General features: G+C 43.2%; 1 protein-coding gene across 12 annotated transcripts in view; it reads left to right on the top strand.

Moving 5' to 3' along the window:
• PDE1C (phosphodiesterase 1C) overlaps window positions 1-21,277 on the top strand; it is a 653,560-nt gene that overhangs the window by 597,638 nt on the left and 34,645 nt on the right. For all 12 annotated transcript variants that reach the window (XM_089315477.1, XM_002713741.6, XM_017344418.4 and 9 more), the window contains 2 exons: window positions 2,894-3,121; window positions 9,629-9,706. In XM_089315477.1, coding sequence (XP_089171603.1) covers window positions 2,894-3,121; window positions 9,629-9,706 — 306 coding nt within the window. The remainder of the gene's footprint in view (window positions 1-2,893; window positions 3,122-9,628; window positions 9,707-21,277) is intronic.

Raw genomic sequence — 21,277 nt, 5'->3', positions numbered from 1 at the left:
CGCATTCTGTCCCGGTTGCCTCTCTTCCAGGCCAGCTCTCTGTTATGGCCCGGGAGTGCAGTGGAGGATGGCCCAAGTGCTTGAGCCCTGCACCCCATGGGAGACCAGGAGAGGCACCTGGCTCCTGGCTTTGGATCAGCATGATGCACTGGCTGCAGCGCGCCGGCCGTGGCAGCCATTGGGGGGTGAACCAATGGCAAAAGGAAGACCTTTCTCTGTTTCTCTCACTGTCCACTCTGCCTGTCAAAAAAAAAAAAAAAAAAAAAAAAAGACTATCATTTATCAGATGGTTTACTCTTTCAGAACAGGACCTGAGAGTTTGTGTAAGTTCTGTATTTTATGCTGGTGCAGACTACTGGAAAAGGGGTATCTCCAGTTAAGGTCACGTTGGCAGAAAGGCTAAGTCACTCCATAGTCAACTCAGACTTCATGGCTGTGTTTTGTGTGCCAGTTGCTATGCCAAGCATGGAATTCAGGGGAGGACACTAAAGAAGGAAGGTCAGAAGTCTGGAAGAAAACCTAGAGACCTTGTGAAGCCCCAGAGTCTGCTGCAAGTGCTGTCTTGCCACCTTCTTTGGAAGGGAGTTCTTCATTCGTCAGTTGTATTTTTTGATAAAAGTCAGACTATATCTAATATACACACAGTTATGTTACTGGTAAGGAAATCTCTCATCTTTCCAATGTAAATTAGAAATACATCCTGTTGGGAAGGAGACGGTCATGGAATACTGAGTGGCAAACAGTTAACATTTAGATCAGTGCTTGTGCTTCTCAGCCATGAGTGCATGTTAAAGTCACCTGGGAAACACTGCATCTCTTATTTTTGGCCCCCTCTCTCCAGAATCTGATTTTCTTGGGGTGAGGACAGGGCATTGGTTCAGGTGGAGGCATGGATAGTCAATGGAAGAATGAAAATTTCATGGTATACTAAGACATCTCAGGTAAGCAACTACAAACGCAAGAGAAGCAAGATGCAGACAGGATGGGCATCCACAACATGTACTCAAGCCTTGGGAATGCATGAACCTAGACCAGATTTGCACTGGGAGCACCTTAGCAGTGGCAATAGAGGAAGCCATAGAATGCATCAACCTCTGGTGCCCAAAGACGAAGCTATAGTCTGAAAGCTGACTGTTTTCAGGACCAAGACTAGCACAAGGAAGTAAAGAGACTGCCAAGAATGCGGTGTGGCAGGTTTGTGCACATCTAGACAAATGCAGCTGTGTTTTCCATCACAGAGCTGGAAGACCTTTTGACTGAATCCAAGGCTATGCGGACTAAATCTGTGTCTTAAGGAGAATTGATCCCTGTCAGGTCTATGTCAACTCTACAGCTCAGCTTTAATCTCACTGCCTTCAAGGCTTTGCAAGATCTCAGCCTCTCCTGCCCCTTGATCATTTGGCCTATCATGCGTCACTTAACTCCTTGCCAAGTTTACCTTGGCCATCCTGGGTAACTCAATGGCCTTTGCATGTTTTAGTTCTCCTCCCTGAAATGCTACTTCTCCAGATGACTGGATGGCAAGCTCTTCCATCACTTGAGACTTGGTCAAACGTCACCTTCTCACAAAAAGGGCTTCTCTGCTTCCTTAATGTCACCTCCCTCTCCTGTGGTGGTCACACCCCATCATTACTGCTCTGCTTTTGCAGAACACTTCACCACCAGAATGGGCTCATTCGTTTCTTGAACGATGGGCTTCTCTAAGTCTGTATTCCTTGCTGCTTGATTCCCAATACTTAAAGTAGTGCTTAACTGTGTAGCTGTTCAAATATTAGTCGAATGAATAAATTAACCAATCTTTTCATAATTGATATTACAAGTTTACTGTGTTTCGTTAAGCACAAAGCCAATCACTTATATCAGCCAAATGCCAACATTCAGGTTTGGAAGTGACGTAATTAACCTTCTTGGCTCAAGTGGAGGACAGAGACCAGGTACCTGGCCAAACTAGAGGTCACTTCTCATCTTGTGGACAATTGACAACTGCACTTTTCCCATAGGCCTTCATTCTCTTCCTTCTTTTACAGTGACCTGAAGATGTACTGTTCTAGTGGTGGTTATGTTCCCTGAACTTGTGTTTTTCAACTTAGGATCGTGTTTTAGCTCACAATCCTAACCACACCTACATAAGGCTATGTTTGCTGCAGCCTTGGTGAAGTGGGCCAATCTGTCCAAGTCTCTGTGTCTTTAAAAATGTTTATTTGAAAGTCGGCATTACAGAGGGAGGGAAAGACAGATCTTCTATACGCTGGCTCATTCCTCCCAAATAAATGCAATGGCCAGGGCTGGGCCAGCCAAAGCCAGGAGCTCCATCTGTGACTCCCATGTGGGTAGCAGGGGACCAAACACTTGGGTCATCTTCTGCTGCTTTTCCCAGATCATTAGCAGGGAGCTGGACCAGAAGTAGAGCAATCTGGACATGAATTGGTTCTCATTTGGGATGCTGGCATCTCAGGTGGCAGCTTTACCCACTAAACCAGTGCTGGCACCCTGAGCCTCAGTTTCCACACTTGTAAAATAGGGCCACAGTAGCAGGAGATAATGATGGAAAGAAATAATCCTTGAAAAACATTTAGCCTACCACCAGGTATGGGAGATATATTTAACAGAAGCTATTATCGTGTTGCCTATTAGAATATTGGTTTATTTTCGTCCTGTCCCCTCTAACTTATTTTCAGAAATGATGGCATCATTAACCTATTTTGTTGATTTCCTAAATATCCATGCTAATCCATTCTGATTTGAAATGACCAAAAATATAACCGCACATTCAGTAGAGACCTTAGGCCATCTTGGGGCATGAGTTCCTAGAACAAAATGATTCTCGGAGACATTTCTGCTAATGGTGTGTCTGGTGTTCTTTTCTCTGCCCTCCCTGTTTGCATGGACACAGAGGAGAAGGCCAAGAAGGAAGCGGAGGAAAAGGCTCGCCTGGCTGAGGAGAAGCAAAAGGAAATGGAAGCCAAAGGCCAGGCTGAAGAGGGCGCATCTGGCAAAGCAGAGAAAAAGACATCTGGGGATGCCAAGAATCAAGGCAGTGGAACTCGCGCAAACAAAACTGACAACCCTCGTGGCAAGAATGCCAAAGCCGAGAAGACCTCGGGAGAAAAGGCACAGAATGGTGAGCACAGGTGTCCTGGTAGCAGGCATTCTGCGTGGCCAGTGTTACAGGGGACACTGGAAAAGCCAGTTCTCCCGGGGAGCGCTCACTGAGCATGGCTTCCTGGTCCTCCAGCTCCCCCCATTGCACTGCACTGGGCCTCGGGACCCTCGGGAATCCCATCAGAAGCAGCCACCCCCTCCCTTGTGCCGCTCTCTATAGAGGGATTTATACCTTTCTAGCCCCTTCCCAGCTGCCCTGTAGACATGCGGCTGTGCTTGTCTCATCTGAAAGAAGTTACAGTCAGTAACCCCTGCCTCGACCTCAGGGCTTGCTGCCCGCGGGGTGAATGGAGAAAATCAGTTTCTCATATTTTAGCCCCTCTCCACTTCCGGAGGACCGGGTCTTAAGTCTGTATGTGTGTATATGTGTATGACTGTGTAGATTAGGGGGAGCAAGCCCTGCAAGTTGTCTGGGACTCGAGGTTCTCTGGGACACAGTGCTTTCTGCTTTAAAGTCAGAAAAGTCACAGGCAAACTGGAGTGAGCTGGTCGCCACAGTGTGCTGGTAGTTCATGTTTTCTTATATCTACTGCTATAGATGTTTATGGGTGAGCAATCTGCCAAGCCCTGTGCTTGGAAATGTGGATTCTGAAATGGAAAAGCCATAGAAAGCCCATGATTGGCCGGCACCACGGTTCACTAGGCTAATCGTCCGCCTTGCGGCGCCAGCACACCAGGTTCTAGTCCCGGTTGTCCCTCTTCCAGGCCAGCTCTCTGCTGTGGCCAGGGAGTGCCGTGGAGGATGGCCCAAGTGCTTGGGCCCTGCAGCCCATGGGAGACCAGGAGAAGCACCTGGCTCCTGCCTTCGGATCAGTGCGATGCGCCGGCCTCAGTGGCCATTGGAGGGTGATCCAATGGCAAAGGAAGACCTTTCTCTGTCTCTCTCACTGTCCACTCTATCAAAAAATAAAAAACAGAAAGCCCATGATCTCCTAGGTGCATAGACAGCTTCACCAGTAACTCTAGGGACATACGGATGAGTAATCTTACTGGCATGGGAGAAGATGCCCAAGGAGAGTGTGCCCAGAAAACGTTAGCTGTGTTGGCACTAGAGAAGATGTCAGAGAAGGTTTCAAGTGGTGTCCGAGCTTGGATTTAAATCAAGTTTGCTGGTCAGTTGGCAGAAAGTCTTCAGCCAGAGAGAACAAGAGGATGAATGCACAATGGTGTGGAATTGGTTCCCTTGTTTCGGGAAGGGTCAGAAGGTTGGAGTCTGGAGCTTCCAAGAGCAAGGTTGTGACCAGGTAGCTGGGTATCCTGACAGCAGACCTGAGCTCAGGTCGTAGCTGTGCCTCTCCACTCTCAGTGGCCTGGGCCAGGTAACACGATCTTGTTGACTGAATACACTGTGTCTAAAATGCATAACCCTTGCTCACACCATGGGCCTCTTCCTAGCCTTTAATCATCAGTGCAAACAGATAGTGACGATGACATAGTGTTCAAGGTCGGTCTCCTTAGCCACAGAGTAGAGGCCCCAAAACCCCAGCTGATGCCCCAAATTAGTTAGTACCAAACCTCATGTGTGCTGTGTTTTCCATGTGCCCTGCAGCATTGCCACATGGTACCAGTTATTTCCAGTTTTATGCCCAGATGCCTTCTTAGTAGCAGTACTCTTGCACTTTGTGGAAATTTTAAAGTAAAGTGAAATTTGAATGAAAGTACTGGGATACTAATACCAGGATAGTTGATGCCATAACCAAGATGGCTACTAGGAGGTTAATTGGTAGATAGCATAGTATTATACAGCATGGATATGCTGGGCAAAGGGATGGCTTACCTCCTAAGCAGGATGGAGTGAGATTTCATACTACTCAGAATGGCACACAATTTAAGGCTAACAAATATTTCTGGAATTTTTCCATTTAATAATTTTGGGGGGCTGGCACTGTGGCACAGTGGGTTAACACCCTGGACTGACGCACTGGCAATCCCATATGGGTGCCAGTTCTAGTCCTGGCTGCTCCTCTTCTGATCCAACTCTCTGCTATTGCTTGGGATAGCAGTATAAGATGGCCCAAGTCCTTGGGCCCCATGGGAGACCCGGAAGAAGCTCCTAGCTCCTGGCTTTGGATCAGTGCAGCTCCGGCCATTGCGGCCATCTAGGGAGTGAACCAGCAGATGGAAGACCTCTCTCTCTATCTCTACCTCTCTCTCTGTAACTCTGCCTTTCAAATAAAATCTTTAAAAAAATTTTGGACCACAGTTGGCCATGACTAACAAGCCACCGAAAGGAAAGCCATGGCTAAGAGGGCAGTACCATACTGAATACATACCAGATGCCATTTTGAGTTCTCTTTGCATAGTCTTTCCTTCACTTGCCTGGAGGCCAAGCAACCTGTGTATTCCACCTGGAGCTATTATATTCAGGAGTCTAGGTAAATGAGAAATGTGTAGAACATGTATAGAACAACACCCTCCAAGTATTTTTACAATTAACTTATCTCAGTTAACCCATGACTACCTTAGGATGTGGGGAAGGGCATCGTCCCAACCAGACATGGACCTAGAATCTACTCTTGACTAGTTTTCTTCATATGCAAGTGCATCTGGGTCTAGAAAAAATATGTTCAATTTAATGACGATTTATGGTACACCTGTTGACGTTTTGGAGTACAAACCAGCCCTTAGTTCCTGTCTTGAGTTCTGAACCAACTGAGAGATAGATGCCAACATGAGAAAGCCAGTGGTGAAGACGTACGATCCACTGAAGCCAGAGTTGAATTGGAGAACATAGACTTGCTCTGCTGAGCACCTGGACTTCTTTATACATCTGCCCTGAAGTGAGCTTACCCTGCCAGACACTGGTAAAGCCAGGCAGGTGCAGGACATGTCTTACCCTAATGCATCATCAAGTTCATTCTGGGATGACAGAAAAGACATCTCTTGTGGAAAACACATCTCAACGACTGATTAAAATGGGTGGTTGGACTCACTTGAGAATACTCAGTCCCTCCTTGACAGATCGCTGCTCTTAGAGGGGAGCACAGACGGGGAGGTTGGAGAGGCAGGACAGATTTTCTTCCTTGTTTTTCTTTGAGTAAAGTGAGCCAATATTTTCAACAGAAACAATCATAATATCTGCCATTTACTGAATGTGTAACATGTGTCAGGCATTAGACTTGAGATTTGATCTATGTGAAATCATTTCAGAGTGCTAACAGCTATGAGGTGGAGACACTCATTCTCATTTTGCAGACTGGGAGACTGAGACTCAGGGGTTGAATCACCTGCTTGAAATGCAGAAAACAGGGCCGGCGCTGTGGCTCAATAGGCTAATCCTCCACCTTGCGGCGCCGGCACACCGGGTTCTAGTCCCGGTCGGGGCGCCAGATTCTGTCCCGGTTGCCCCTCTTCCAGGCCAGCCCTCTGCTGTGGCCAGGGAGTGCAGTGGAGGATGGCCCAGGTGCTTGGGCCCTGCACCCCATGGGAGACCAGGAAAAGCACCTGGATCCTGGCTCCTGCCATCGGATCAGCGCGGTGCGCCACCTGCAGCGGCGGCCATTGGAGGGTGAACCAACAGCAAAGGAAGACCTTTCTCTCTGTCTCTCTCTCTCACTGTCCACTCTGCCTGTCAAAAATAAAAAAAAAATGCAGAAAACATTAAGTAGAGCTCTCGGGCTCAACTCATGCCTATGTGAGTCTCAGTTTTGTTTTGCAATAGCATTCACAAGTGAACAAGACTGTTTCAATAGAACGATTAGTAGAAAGGAAAAACTTGAATTCTGGGTAGTTTTCACATCACAAAATATTCATCTTTTATCTTCAACTTCTTAAAACTGTATAACCCATTCTTAGGGTATAGAGATCTCACAAAACCAGGGAGTTGAGCTAGGTTTGGTCCAGGGGACCTGGTTTGCCAATTTCTCATCTAATCAGCGAGAGAAACCAATGAGCAAGCAAGCCAATCACAAGACAGGACAAATTTTACAAAAGGGCTGAAACAGAAGTTCTGCAGGGCAGAGGTGGCAATCAGTTATTTTGGAGGTAATTCTGAGGCAATCCTGAAAGACAGAAGCCTGGGTCTTCAGTGGGGCCCCTTGCTTTTGTACTTGTGTGGATTTCCCCAAAGCAAGCAACAGTCTATCCTTTTCCTTAAGTGTTAAATGAGAGGTGGGAAAAACAATTTTAAATAAAGAAGGATAATGGTGGTTTGTAGCCTAATTAAGACGATTTATAACTGTCCAGAAAGGCTCTTTTGTTCCCCCTTGTTTGTTGAGTAACAGCTCCCATCGGCCATTACTGCATATCCAACCCGTGGGAAGTTACCTAGTGGGAATTCTGTTCAAGGATCGCCACAGAAGCTTGTGTCACTCTCCCCACCCCCTTCTGTGCATGTTGCCCAAGATACGTTTCAGGTTAGAGAAGTTCTAGAACTGGTTCCCTGCTGGCTATTGTAGGATCTGTAAGGCTTGGTCTCCATCAAGGCACCTTCCTCCCACAACCTTCCCAGTCCTGGCTGAGAGGTCAGGTTGCCAGGGGCTGCTGGCTAGCATACAGCCAATCACACCATTTCTGCTGACTTTTGAAAGCCAGCCTGATCTTTCTACAGCTGTGGGTGAAGCTCCGGTTTAGAGCAACCTGAAAGAGTTAGGGTAGAGTGCGTTAGGATTGTGAAGGTTCAGTTAGGGAAGTACCGTTTTTCTGTATGTAGGGAACTCATTGGACTACAGGGTGGTACATGCTCCAACTTATCCCTGGCATTGTAAAACCAGGAAAAGTTAGTGTTGGGGCTGTTTTATGGATCCTCTGAAAGCATTCTTCTTCTAGACATTGGTGGTATAACATGGTACCCATGTCCTCTACTTCAACTCCTCCTGTTTAGATCCTGGCCCAAATTTCTCTTTAATCCTTCTAGAAAGATCATCCCATTCCAGAATTAAGAATGAAAAGAAGCCCAGGGAATATGAGACTATCTTAGGAGCAGCATTTTTTTTCCCTGTAAAAGATCAGATGGGAAATATTTCTGGCTTTGCAGGATCTCTGTTGCAACTATTTAACACCTCAGTTCCAGTAAGAAGGTAACCATAGATATGTAAATGAGTGGGCGCAGCTCTATGGCAGTCAGGCTCTACTTACCAAAACAGGTGGCAGGTAGATGGGCCTGTGGGCAATAATTTGGCAATACCTGCTCTTGGCGAACAGAGTATGATTTTCTTGTGGAACATAAAAAAAAAAGATTGTTAGAAACAAAATTAGTTATTTTATTTATTTATTTATTTATTTATTTTTTGACAGGCAGAGTGGACAGTGAGAGAGACAGAGAAAGGTCTTCCTTTTGCCGTTGGTTCACCCTCCAATGGCCGCCGTGGCCGGTGCGCTGCGGCCAGCGCACCGCGCTGATCCGATGGCAGAAGCCAGGAGCCAGGTGCTTTTCCTGGTCTCCCATGGGGTGCAGGGCCCAAGCACCTGGGCCATCCTCCACTGCACTCCCTGGCCACAGCAGAGGGCTGGCCTGGAAGAGGGGCAACCGGGACAGAATCCGGCGCCCCAACCGGGACTAGAACCCGGTGTGCCGGTGCCGCTAGGCGGAGGATTAGCCTGTTGAGCCGTGGCGCCGGCCTCTAACAATCTTAATACCTACTTCCTTAACTGTGCCTAGAACCACTCTGATTATTTCACCACCTCTTACATAAATGAGTTAAACACATTTTTGGCATATGTTCATTCTACATTTGTAAATAATGCTTTAACTTTTACAAATTACACTTCGACAAGCTCATTAGGTTACCACTTATAGCTCTATGGAATAGCAACACCTGGGGCCAGTGCTATGGCATAGCATGTATAATCCCATAAGGGTACTGGTTTGTGTCCCAGCTGCTCTACTTCTGATCCAGCTCCCTTTTAATAGCCTGGGAAAGCAGTGGAAAATGGCCCAAGTGCTTGTAACCCTACCACCTATATAAGAGATATGGATGAAGTTCCTGGCTTTGTCCTGGCCTAGCCCTGGCTGTTGTGGCCATCTGGGGAGGAAGCTAGCAAATGGAAGCTCTCTCTGTAACTGACAAAAATAGCAATACTTGTCATTGAATGAATTAATGCCATGTTCAATACTTATGTGCTTAGAATGCATTTGCCTTTATAACATGCCCATACAGTAGATATTACCCCTACTTTTCAAATAATAAAAACCGAGGCACAGAGCAGTTGAGTAGCTGGTAAATGGTAGAGCTTACATTTAACCCAGAATTGTCCTCACTCCACAGCCTCACAAGAAAGGTTTCTAGTAGGATAAACATCATCAACTTGAAGTTCCTGTAGAACAGGGTTGTAGTTAAGTCTGAATTTCTGATCACAGTCCAGTCCAACCCCCGGCACCTACCATGTGGTTACAGAAGATGCTTACACTCAGACATGTACTCCCTCATGACTAAGATCTTGGGGGGACTGTGACAGTTTCAAATGTATGTATAACTCCCCCCCACAGGTGCATATATGTACTGTTTGTCATGTTTATTATTTTAAGGTGACTTGAAAGACAGTAAAAATAAAACAGAGAAGAAGGACCACTCCACCGTCGGAAATGATTCAAAGAAAACAGATGGTAAGAGTATCACTTCTATTACGTTTTTCCCTAAGATGTAAAGTTAATGCAAGCTAGAACAAATATGGTTAAAAGTCTTATAATCCTGAAAACATAGTTCACATGTAAATGTGGGGAGCAGCTCGGACTAGACTAAGTTACTGGAATTAAGACTTATTCTATGCATCTGCTCTTCCACAATATGGCGCTGGGAGAGAAGAAAACAGCTTTTACACAGCTGCCTCCAGTTCAACCAATAAACTGCAGGACTTGCTCCTGATTGGAGAGCAGCGTACTCGGTGTGTGGGCAGCCGAGTTAGGATTGGCGGAGGAGGACTATAAAGGAGGAGAGAGACGGCATGCACCAGGAACATCTAAGGGGAACATCTAAGGCGAACACCTGTGCAGCCCCCGAGAGAGCCGGCCGGCGGTGTGCCGCTCCCCTGCGGAAGTGGGGAATGTGGCCAGGGGGAACTGCCCTTCCACGGAGGTGGAAGGGATAGTAGCCAACCCGGGAAGAACCAGCAGCAAACCCGGGGAGGGCCGAGCAGACAGAAGAACAGCACAGGGTTTAGTGTCGTTCCTCCACGAAGAGGGGGAGCGACAGTAAAGAGTATTGTTATTTTTTAATGATTTACAATTTTGTCTATTATACTTTCATTACAAATGTTTAATGTTTTTTCTATAATTTTTCCATCTTAAATGTCATTAAAAAGTTCACATTGGACATGCTGGTTTTGATGGAATGGAATAGCACACATCACTAATGTATGAGTTTTTCATTGTTAGTTGTGCAGCATAAGTAGAAAGCATTCAATGTTTTTCACTTTTAATCTTGCATGAGCTATTACTTTTGGTGAAAACAAACCTGTTTGCTATGTTGGGAGACATCCTATATGGTCATAGAATATAGTTGGGCCAGAAAAACAAGTCTTAAGGGCAGTATTATCCATTCCCAAAGTTAGTGTGGCACTACATTGTAATGTGCTTTGTGAACATTGTTTTGTTTTGCATAAATATTCTGTTTTTGAAACTTGAGAGTTCATGACCCTAGTTGAGAAGCCAGTCTTCGCCAATTACACAAACCTCATTGTTTCAGTTATAACATGGGCTCATTCTTAGTTATCCTCCATACATGGACATGGTATTGAGTTATGGTGAAAATTTCCAGGGAGTGCTTTGTTAGAGTCTCTTTGAATTGTGTTTCCCAGGAGACACTTTTTTTTAAACTTTTATTTAATGAATATAAATTTCCAAAGTACAGCTTATGGATTACAATGGCTTTTTTCCCCCCATAACTTCCCTCCCACCTGCAACACTCCCCTCTCCTGCTCTCTCTCCCCTTCCATTCACATCAAGATTCATTTTCAATTATCTTTATATACAGAAGATCATTTAGCATATATTAAGTAAAGCTTTCAACAGTTTGCATCCACACAGAAACACAAAGTGAAAATTCTTTGAGTGGTTTGGGTAAAGTACCATTGATGAACAAATGCTGGGTAATGAGGTTGAGGAGCAGGAAGGATTTGCATACAGCTGCTTACACAACTATTAAAAAGGAAGCCACCCCTTTGGGTTTCAGCTCTAAGCTGTTATGACATTCTTTCTACATGCAGGCATGAAATCACTTTTCCAAACTTTTAAGACCTCTTCAAGTAATGCTCCAGGCGTCTTATATAGTATGTGGGGAACACAAACCTGCAATTTGTCACTAACTTGCTTATACAAATATAAACCACTCACCTAATTAGCATGTCCTCAATGAGTAGTTGTGACTAAAAAGTGAATTAGAGATAAAATGGAATTCCCAGTGGCAATCCCTCTTCTAGTTTCTGTTGTGGGTTGTTCAGATACCAGAGGCTTTCTGCTAGATCTCACTGGACCCAGACCAAGGCAACCTGAGCCAGGAAACGCATGGTAAATGAACGGCATCCGCTAGAAACCCAGCCCCTTAATACCTGCCCCATTCTGCATCCAGCAGCTGGCCGTTGCTCTCCGATTTCTACAGCATAAAAGCCCCGAGTAAATCAAGTCTCAAGTTTTTAATATGGAATCTGGACTCTTGTTGCTTGTTAATGTAGTGCTACCAATAAATGCTGGAATGTTGTCAGGTGGGCATTGTTAAGTTTTAAGACCTTCATAAAGTCCTTTTTATCTGCTCCTTTTAAAGTGAGTTAGTCCTAAGTATTTAAAACCATTAGTTTGAGGCTGGCACCATGGCTCACTAGGCTAATCCTCTGCCTGTAGCGCCGGCACATTGGGTTCTAGTCCCGGTTGCCCCTCTTCCAGGCCCGCTCTCTGCTATGGTCCGGGAGCGCAGTGGAGGATGGCCTAAGTGCTTGGGCCCTGCACCCGCATGGGAGACCAGGAGAAGCACCTGGCCACGGCGGCCATTGGAGGGTGAACCAACAGCAAAGGAAGACCTTTCTCTCTGTCTCTCTCACTGTCCACTCTGCCTGTCTAAATAAATAAAAAAAAACAGTTTGAGAGAATGATGAAGTTGATTCTATTACATGTTCTATTAATAATGTTTATCCTAATTCTCTTACATAAATATTGTTTGGTGAGCAGGATTCTGATTCTTGGTTGGTGTTGGACGGGCTTCAATTAGTGGAGAAACATTCTTGCCTCCCACTCGCTTTCCCCTCCATAACCCACTCTTCTGCTTCCGGGGGGCCTGGGCATGGTTTTTAGACTTACATCAACTCTGTGAACCTTACTTGTGAACTAACATGACATCAATCATCACTGGTTTGATGTCAGCAGAACTTAGAGCACTGAGCTTTAGTGACTTGCAGGATTTTGGTCTAAAACCGGTACCAAGACTAAAGTTCTGCCTTTCCCTCTAACTCCGATTTTTCTTTTTAAAGACTAAAGCTAATTCTTGGCAACATGAAGTAGAAAAGAATTTGATCAGTCTCACTTAAATCTCCTTCCTTTTAGGTCATTAAAACTCTTTAAAGAAAAACTTTAAAAAAGGAATGTGCATATTCTGATTGTTTTAAAAACATAGAAATGACCAGATACATTTGCAACATTTCCTTTTAGTGATCCCTGTTATGTCCGATGACCAGGGCAGAGTCAATTTAATTATTTGTAATGTTCCAAATCCAAATCCAAATATCTAACTTTCCTCAATCCAACTTCAGAGTCACTGGTGACTAGCTTTGATTCTTGAGAGGGAGTGTCCTGGTGCAGTGCACACCCAGGGTGCTCTAATTACCCACTGTGGTTTATAGCTATAACAGTGTAAACATTCAGACCAGATTCCCATGCCACCATGACCCCAGCTGGTTATTCCCAACCTCCATGAGCCTGGCCATGCCCAGAGGGAAATAGGGAATGCTTGAAATGGTCAATTCTGTCCTGGCAGAATGAACACATTGCAGTTGCCCATGATCTCTGTGAGCCTACTGAAGCACTGTGTAGCACCCTGCAGCACTCATTTTCCAACCGGCTTCAAAAAATAAGTCAAGAAATAAAAGTTAAAAACATGCAAGTGTTTGAACACTGCAAAGATGCACCATTTTCATATAAGCACATTAGAATATCCTTGACATTATTTGGTAAATTCAAAGTAAAAGCTTAATTAAAAACAGAGTAAGCAAGATAAAGCTCATAAGGTTTTATATTTGTGTATTTGCCCAATTTCTTGCCTCTGTACTTCACTGTGGTTGTTAGAATACACCTTTGTCAGCTAAGAATTGGTCTTTCTTGTAGCCACACTTGAGTATTATTAATAGGGTCATGTTTTCCTCCTTAGGATCTCAATATAGGAAAAATGGAGGCAGCAGTAGAGCCAATATTCTTATTAGATACATGGAAAAACTAGTTGTAATCAAAAGGTTTCTTGTATGTATTAGAAAAATTTGTCTATGATTTTGTTCTTAACGAGCCTGTTATCTTATGCTGACGACTTACTACAGGGCTCACAAGAGTCACCTGGAGAAATGAGCATTTTGTTTTATGTAGAACAGATTTCTAACAAGTTAGTTTGGAATGGAGTACAATGGTCCCTCAGTATTCAAACAGGCTTGGTTCCAGGCCCCCTCTCTGACCCATAGATTACAAAATCCAAGGTTCTCAAGTCTTCTATACAGAATAGTATAGTATTTGCATATAATGTACACATACCCTTCCACATGTTGAATCATTAATTTCATTACATAATACAATGCAAACACCACACACATGGGTATTATATTGCTTAGGGAATAATATAAGACTCGGTCTGTATTCAATACAAATGCAATTTTTCTTCAAGTTTCTTCAATTCATGGTTGAATCCACAGATGCAGAACCTGCATTTATGGAGGATTGATGGTATATGAGTAAATTTGGGATGAATGATTGCGTTTGTTAGGTATCTTGTTTTAATCATTTTCCAAGTTACTGTTCATTGTGTTTTAATGAGAAATGTTCATTGCCTGAAGGCTGGGGAAATCACATCTTTCTCTGCAGTGAGAGATCGATGGGGTCTGGGCAAATGCAGGGGTATACCCTGCTCTACAGATCCAAGGAGGGAGCCAACAGCAGGTTGCAGGTAGAACTAAGACACCTGTAGGTCTTCAGACATTATCTTAGGTTCACGTGCATAGACTTGAGAAACGGGAAGTGTGCTGGCATACTGCATTACCCAGGAGGCAGTGTTCATTGGTTGTACAGGCACTGAGACCATTGTCCATGTTCTCAGCTCCATCAACACCTGTGTTACAATTGTCTCATTTTGGAATCAAAACCTGCCTCATTCTTTCTTCCAAATATTTTCCCCCATGCTACTCAGGATAATAGCCTTAGGCTGTCATATATTAGAACAAGAAACTGCCCCTATTTCAGACTCCCCAAAACCTTTCTTGTGGTTGATGCCTGTTTCTATTACTACATTGTTCCAGTCTCTGCTATTTCTTCCCACAGGACTTCCTGTAGTCACCTGTAGTTGTTCCCTGTGCCTGGCTCCCTGCAGAGTCACAACACTGGAACACACTAATCACCCTGACTACACTCAGACTTGAGTTGGTCTCATTCTCCACACATGGAGACTTTACAGGGCATTTTGTACGCATTTGATCCATTTCTTAATTTTGGAAAAACCAGTTTCTAAGGAGCAGTCAATATGATTTGTCAGAATTCTAAGGGGCTCATAATTCATAGAGGACAGTGGTCTTCATGGGCATTATTTCAAACTTCTAGCCCAATTTAGGTTGTGGATACCACATTTAAGAACTTTAATAGAGGGCTGGCACCATGGCTCACTTGGTTAATCCTCTGCCTGTGGAGCCAGCATCCCATATGGGCACTGGTTCTAGTCCCGGTTGCTCCTCTTTCAGTCCAGCTCTCTGAGGCCCAGGGGGGCAGTGGAGGCTGGCCCAAGTGTTTGGGCTCCTGCACCTGCATGAGACCAGGAAGAAGCACCTGGCTCCTGGCTTTGGATCAGCGCAGTGCCGGCTGTATCGGCCATTTGGAGGGGGCAGGGGTGAACCAACAGAAAGAAGACCTTTCTGTCTGTCTCTGTCTATAACTCTACCTGTCAAATTAAAAAAAAAAAAAACTTAAGTTGTGGCACCTTGAACTTCTTGGCTTGGGATTACTGAGTGAAATTCACTCTGTGGGTCAGCCATTGTTCAGTATATACAGCTATCTCATGGGACACAGTTCCTTCCTCTGGAAAGGTTAGCATGTGTGTGACCATCAGCAGGAAGAGCTCGGTACAGAGGCAGAATAAGGAGGTGCACACGGATAATAAGTACAGAGTTGATGACTCTGCAGAAGATTGGTTGGCACCGAAGTGAATACCTGTGACTGATGCATAGTGCGATTGCTGGCTTATTGAGGTATACTATAAACTATACTATAAAGTGTGTCACCTGTGTGCCCCTGTGCTCAGTTGGCTTCTTCCCTGAAGGTAATCACACTAGGAAGTCAAATCTTATCAGAAACTTGTTTGCCAAGCTGATAATGTAAGAGGAGTTTGTTGATCAACTCTGAGGTAGACTATCCAATCACTACCATTGAGAAGGACCTGCAGGAACAATGGTTATTGGTCACCTTATGTGCCCTGTTATCATGACAGTGCAAGAGGCAAATCTTTGTGGTCCCTTCTGAGCTCATTTCATCCACACAATCACCTAAGTATGTTGATACCTTGGAGTAGATTTTGTTTTTGTTCACTTTCAGTCATCCTTGATTATACTTTGGATACCGTTTCCTTGACAAAAAACCTTGTTATCTTTAAGGCAAGTGATCAACATTTTCATTCTCATCTTTGGTCCACCTTAACCGACCAGGTTTTCAGATTCAGTATACTCCCAAAGGTATGCCATGACCATATGTTGTACAAAACAGGCCAAGGATGGAGAGAAGTTCCAGGTGCACTGGTTATCTGTTCTTTTCTCACATTGAGGACAGTGTAGTCACAGAAAATAACCTTCAATCCTTGTAGATACTTATTTTAAATGAATTTAGAATAGCAGTGCTTAACTTTTTAGTGATGATTTGCCAATAAACTTGTTGGGCATTGCCTAAAACCTCTGTTATAATATGGCGCCTGGCGGATATTCGAGGGGTGTGTCTGTGGCTGCTGCAGTTAAACCATGTAAGATTGAACCACTGGCAGGGATAGGTCCTCTTTGGTTCTGGACACATGGACAGTGCATGATCCCTATACTTTGCTTAAGGTGCCCATGCCTGCATGACCTTTTCGCCGATTTGCTCTTCTGCTGCACATGTCTTTTGTAAGCCATATAAGCCTGCACACGTCAATAAAGTAGTTCCTGCTTCCACAGAACTCACGGGTGCTTGATGTGTTCTTGACCCATCGACCTTACCTTTTGCATTCGCCTTGTTGGGGAGTGCTTGTACTGTCCCCTGCTGGTCAGGGGCCAGCCTCAGGCTTAAGACCCCAACAATAAACTTGGCCATCAGAGGCATGTTTGATGACCAACGTCTGCTGATGACATACTTTCTACAGTTAAACCCATCCTTTGGGTTTCATGCTTTCTTCCCCCCTCCCACCTCAGGGAATAACATTTCCCACTTCTGGAAGGTATCTCACTGTGTTGTACTATGTTGACAAAAATCGCGCTTATTCCCTTAGTAAGAAATTCTTGTGCCTTTGACAAGACAATCCAGCATCTTGTGGGTTATTTTCCTTAAATGTAAAGGAACCAAACATCCAAGACGCTCTTGGCCCTGATTAAGTCATAACAGTCTGATTAACATACCATTTCCTTTAGCTATTTGCTCACAAAAACTCCCAGAATTCATTTACTTTACATTTGTATTTGCCTTAATACACGGAACATCAACAATACTCAAGTCTCAGGTCAGCACAAACAGTCATGATAATTTTTAAGCCTTTTACAACTGTCAGGTAGTTTGCAAAGTATCTAAACCCTCCACTCCAGTGCCTCTGTCAAAGGAAAATTAACAAAAAGCAAATTAACAGGAGTGAGTTTAATATGTTTAGGAGTCTCATGTGCCTAATTAGACTTTTTGCTGCTTAAACATTGATTCATATATTTGTCATTTTCTAGTTAATTTGGGAAGCTTTACTGTATGTTAATTCAACAATAAGTTTGTGAGTTCAGTGATGTGGAAATACAATCTAATTGGTTGGAGGGAAGTCATTCAATCCATGATGTGTTGAGAAGTAGTAAAATGGGTGAACCTGGAAAACCTCATTGTTCCTTTTGACTTATCCACTGGGGAGCACAGAGCGTGGAAGTCCAAAGTCTGTTACTTATTCATGGTTCCGGCAGTGTTGATGAGTCATAGTGAATCAGAACAGTTAGCTCTTTTGTTTATAAACCATTTCAAACCAAGGCATTTTTTAAAATTATTTTCAGTTTAGTGAATTTCATTGATTTACAATGGGTGCCTATAACAGATATCCTCATGGTAGGCTATAAGGGAATGAGGCAACACTGAACACCACAGCCCCTGTGTAGATTTGTGTCCTTGAAATTCATAGTTTTACCAAAACAGCAACAAAAATTTGATATATACATAAGATAGGTGGTCTTGAGTTGTTATACTAAGGAAAACTTCTAATGTCAATTCATGCTTTTTACAGTAGTCCTTTAAATCCCTGCAAATTTAATAGCTACATAGTAGAAATGTCAAGTAGAATACATCATGCATTCTTTGTTAATGATAAAATTAATCATTTGAAACAACTTTTCCAATGTAATTATTGGTATATGAGGTTTTGTTGTTACACTTAATCTTCTAGACATCTCATTACACTATTAATGTACCATTGCGGTTTTTAAGGAATCAGTTCTACAGAGGATTAAGATGTTGAAGCTATAAGGGAAAACTGTTTTCCTTGATACTGATATTCAAGACAAAATCTTTAGAGAACATTTCATAACTAGAAAATATGATTTGTCCGATTTCATGCAAGGGATTGGAGAAAAACAATACATGTCAAAATAAACTATTAGGTTGACAAAAGATTCTTTAAAACAACACTTGCTGTAGTTTTGATTTGCATTTCCCTGATGGCTAGTGATCCTGAATATTTTCTCATGTGTCTGTTGGCCATTTGGATTTCCTATTTTGAAAAATGTCTGTTTAGGCCTTTGGCCCGTCTCTTAAGTGGGTTGTTTGTTTTGTTGTAGAGTTTCTTGATCTCTTTGTAGATTATGGTTATTAATCCTTTATCAGTTGCATAGTTTGCAAGTAATTTTTCCCATTCTGTCAGTTGTTTCTTCACTGTTTCTTTTGCAGTACAGAAATTTCTCAATTTGATGCATTCCAGTTGTTAATTTTGGCTTTGGCTGCCTGTACGGTCTTTTCCAAGAAGTCTTTGCCTGTGCCAATATCTTGCAGGTTTTCTCTGATGTTCTCTAGTAATTTGATGGTGCCAGGTCTTAGATTTAGATCTTCAGTCCACGTTGAAATAAGTGCCAAAACCAGGACTAGTACCATCTACATTGTTCATGCCATTTCTTGTCTGGACAGCCCCATGCCTGTTAGAGTTGTTAAAAAATGTCCCATAAGTATTCAAACATTCCTCCTGTGTATTTATTCTTAGCATTCTGCATCAAAGGTCACTGTGGTCCCCAAGTGACAACATCCGTTTCATAAGTTTAGAGCCTCACAGTATACACCATTTTTCCTACACCTTGGGGCCACAGTGAAAACATGATACTTATTCATTCTGAAGCTCTTGCCACTTTTCCTGAACTAATTAAGACGACAGAAACCCACGTGGAGCAACCAGAATGTCTCAAGATGAAAGTCAAGCCTCTTGTCTGAAGGCCTTTCTTAGTCTCTTTCCTTGGCTTCTTTATGGCTTCACAGATTCAGACTGATCCGAAACAGAACTCTTGCATGGAGACAGGCTGCTTAACTATACCCTCACCTGTTCTGTGAGTCACGGTTGCCCACTTGTCAGAGTTGCCAATGTCTGGCTTCTCCTTACCCATGACAGTGGGCCAGACCCTGGGCACTTGATAGTGTTAGTGTATTGGTTCTTGAAATAATACTAGAAGTAAGATATCTTGGAGAGTGTAGAACAGAAAAGCAGAGATAGTTATTCATGTACTTTATGTCCTTTCTTTGTAAACTTATTCAAGAAAAGTTAGTGCCACCATTATTCTCAGTGATAGCACAGATGTCACAGATCAAAAGCAGAGGGCAAGAAAGAGGACAGAGCCAAACCTAAGAACTACCAACCTTTCTAGTGTTCGTAGTCTTTGTATCAATTTTTAGTAGGACAATGGCACAAAATTTTCCCAATTTTTATTCAAACTAATCTCGTCTATTTATCTATGCTGAGATTAGCAGAGTGCTTTAAGAACTGTAGCATTGCTATGATATTAAATACAAAGTAATCCTGTAATTACATTCTCTTGTTTAGGGCAAGGAGAAACCATGTACACATTAAAGATGGCCATTTAAAATAGCTGCCATGTACTTAGGACAGAAGTCTATGATCTTTGCCTAGAATAAAAAAAGTGACCTGTAATGTGTATTTGAAAGATAGAAAGAAAAAAAGATGTTCCATTCACTGTTCATTCCCCCCAAACAGCCAGGAACTCTATCCAGGTTTCCCACATGGGTGGCAGAGGCCCACGTAAGTGAGCCATCATTCCCTGCCTTCTCAGGAGGATCAGCAGGTAGCAAGATTGGAACTGCAACAGCCGGGACTCTTCTACTCCAATATGGGATGCCTGTGTCACAAGTGGTGGCTCAGCCCACGGCACCACAATGATGGCCCTGTAAATATTTTTATTATTAAACAAGACCAGGATCCATTCATATGTCTGAATGCTACTTGAAATTACAATTGGGTATGGTTTCACTTGGTTTATTCTGCTCATTGTTCTATTAAAGAACTTACGGTTTGTGCAGTTGTTTAATGCATCACTTTCTCATAGAAAGCTGAGTATGTTGGCAGGCAGCTGTGCTAGAGTTCCCAGTACTTGAAATTCTGGTTTTGAATACCAACTCCATTCTTAGCCAAATCAGTTACTTCTTTGAGTTTGGGCGATTGTTAAGTCATAGAAAAACACATCAAACCCAAGAAAAAGGAGACAAAAATGTGTAATAACTGAGGCCCAGTACCAGATTCTAATGAGAGCCGAGTCATTGACACTTCATTTATGATTCAGGAATAAGTACTGTGATGACTACATGCATTTTTAGTCAAGTCATGTTAACCCTAAGCCTCTTAAAACAGTTCTCTAAGATCCACCTGCAACATCTTTGCTTACCTGCAGGAGTCACATGGGAATATGCAAGGTCAGACCACCGTAAGTGTATCTCCCATTTCTAGATGGCGTTACTCCAACAGTCTGTTATTCTTAGACTACACACATTTCTGGGATTTCGTGCCCCATGCATTGTGCTTCTAGATTGAGTCACTTGTGAAGTGTGAGTCTTGCCTCTAGAGGGGAGTAATGGAATGGAACTTAGATGTTTTCTTGAATTCACTTAGGACTGGACAGGGTCATTTCAGTTAAGTCACTCTTTAAGTTAATTGAACTACTCTTTGTGGCAATCTAGAAAGCCACCTTTTATAATCAATGGATTTCAAAGAAGTCACAAAGACAGTTGTGTGTCCGAGTTGCCCCAGACACTTTGTCTTCATGGTCCTCGTTTTCATAGACTTTGTAGTCTTAGTGATGCTTAGTCAACTTCAGTTTAAATTCTAAATTGGAAATACAAGACTTAAGACACAAAGCAAATGTAGGACATGTAGTGTGGAGAAGTGCACAGCATTTGAGCCTCTGGGATTTGATTCCTGCAGTAAGCCATTCATAAGCTTCTTCACAGGGAATATAGCTTGTCATTTTGACATTGATTAAAACATAATAGTCATCATCTTTATGGCTTTAAAACTTTTGTCTCCTGCTTTGAAAGTCAAAATTAGGAGAAACAGAGGGAAACTTCTTATTTTACTATATTTTTATCTGTCCTACTCATTTCATGTGTATTCAATCTGCTTCCTTTTGATTAAAAAAAAAAAAACTATTGAGCATATATGCCACGTGCCAGGTATTGCACTGCAATACCTTAGCTGCCCCAGGGGATTCAGGTGCTTTAAGAAAGCCTATGTTGGGAAAGGCGATCAGTGGGTCA

The sequence above is a fragment of the Oryctolagus cuniculus genome, chromosome 16 (genome assembly GCF_051225735.1).
Source record: "Oryctolagus cuniculus isolate XC-2025 breed Fujian yellow rabbit chromosome 16, ASM5122573v1, whole genome shotgun sequence".
Lineage (NCBI taxonomy): Eukaryota > Metazoa > Chordata > Mammalia > Lagomorpha > Leporidae > Oryctolagus > Oryctolagus cuniculus.
This window is presented reverse-complemented; position numbering and strand designations above follow the sequence as displayed.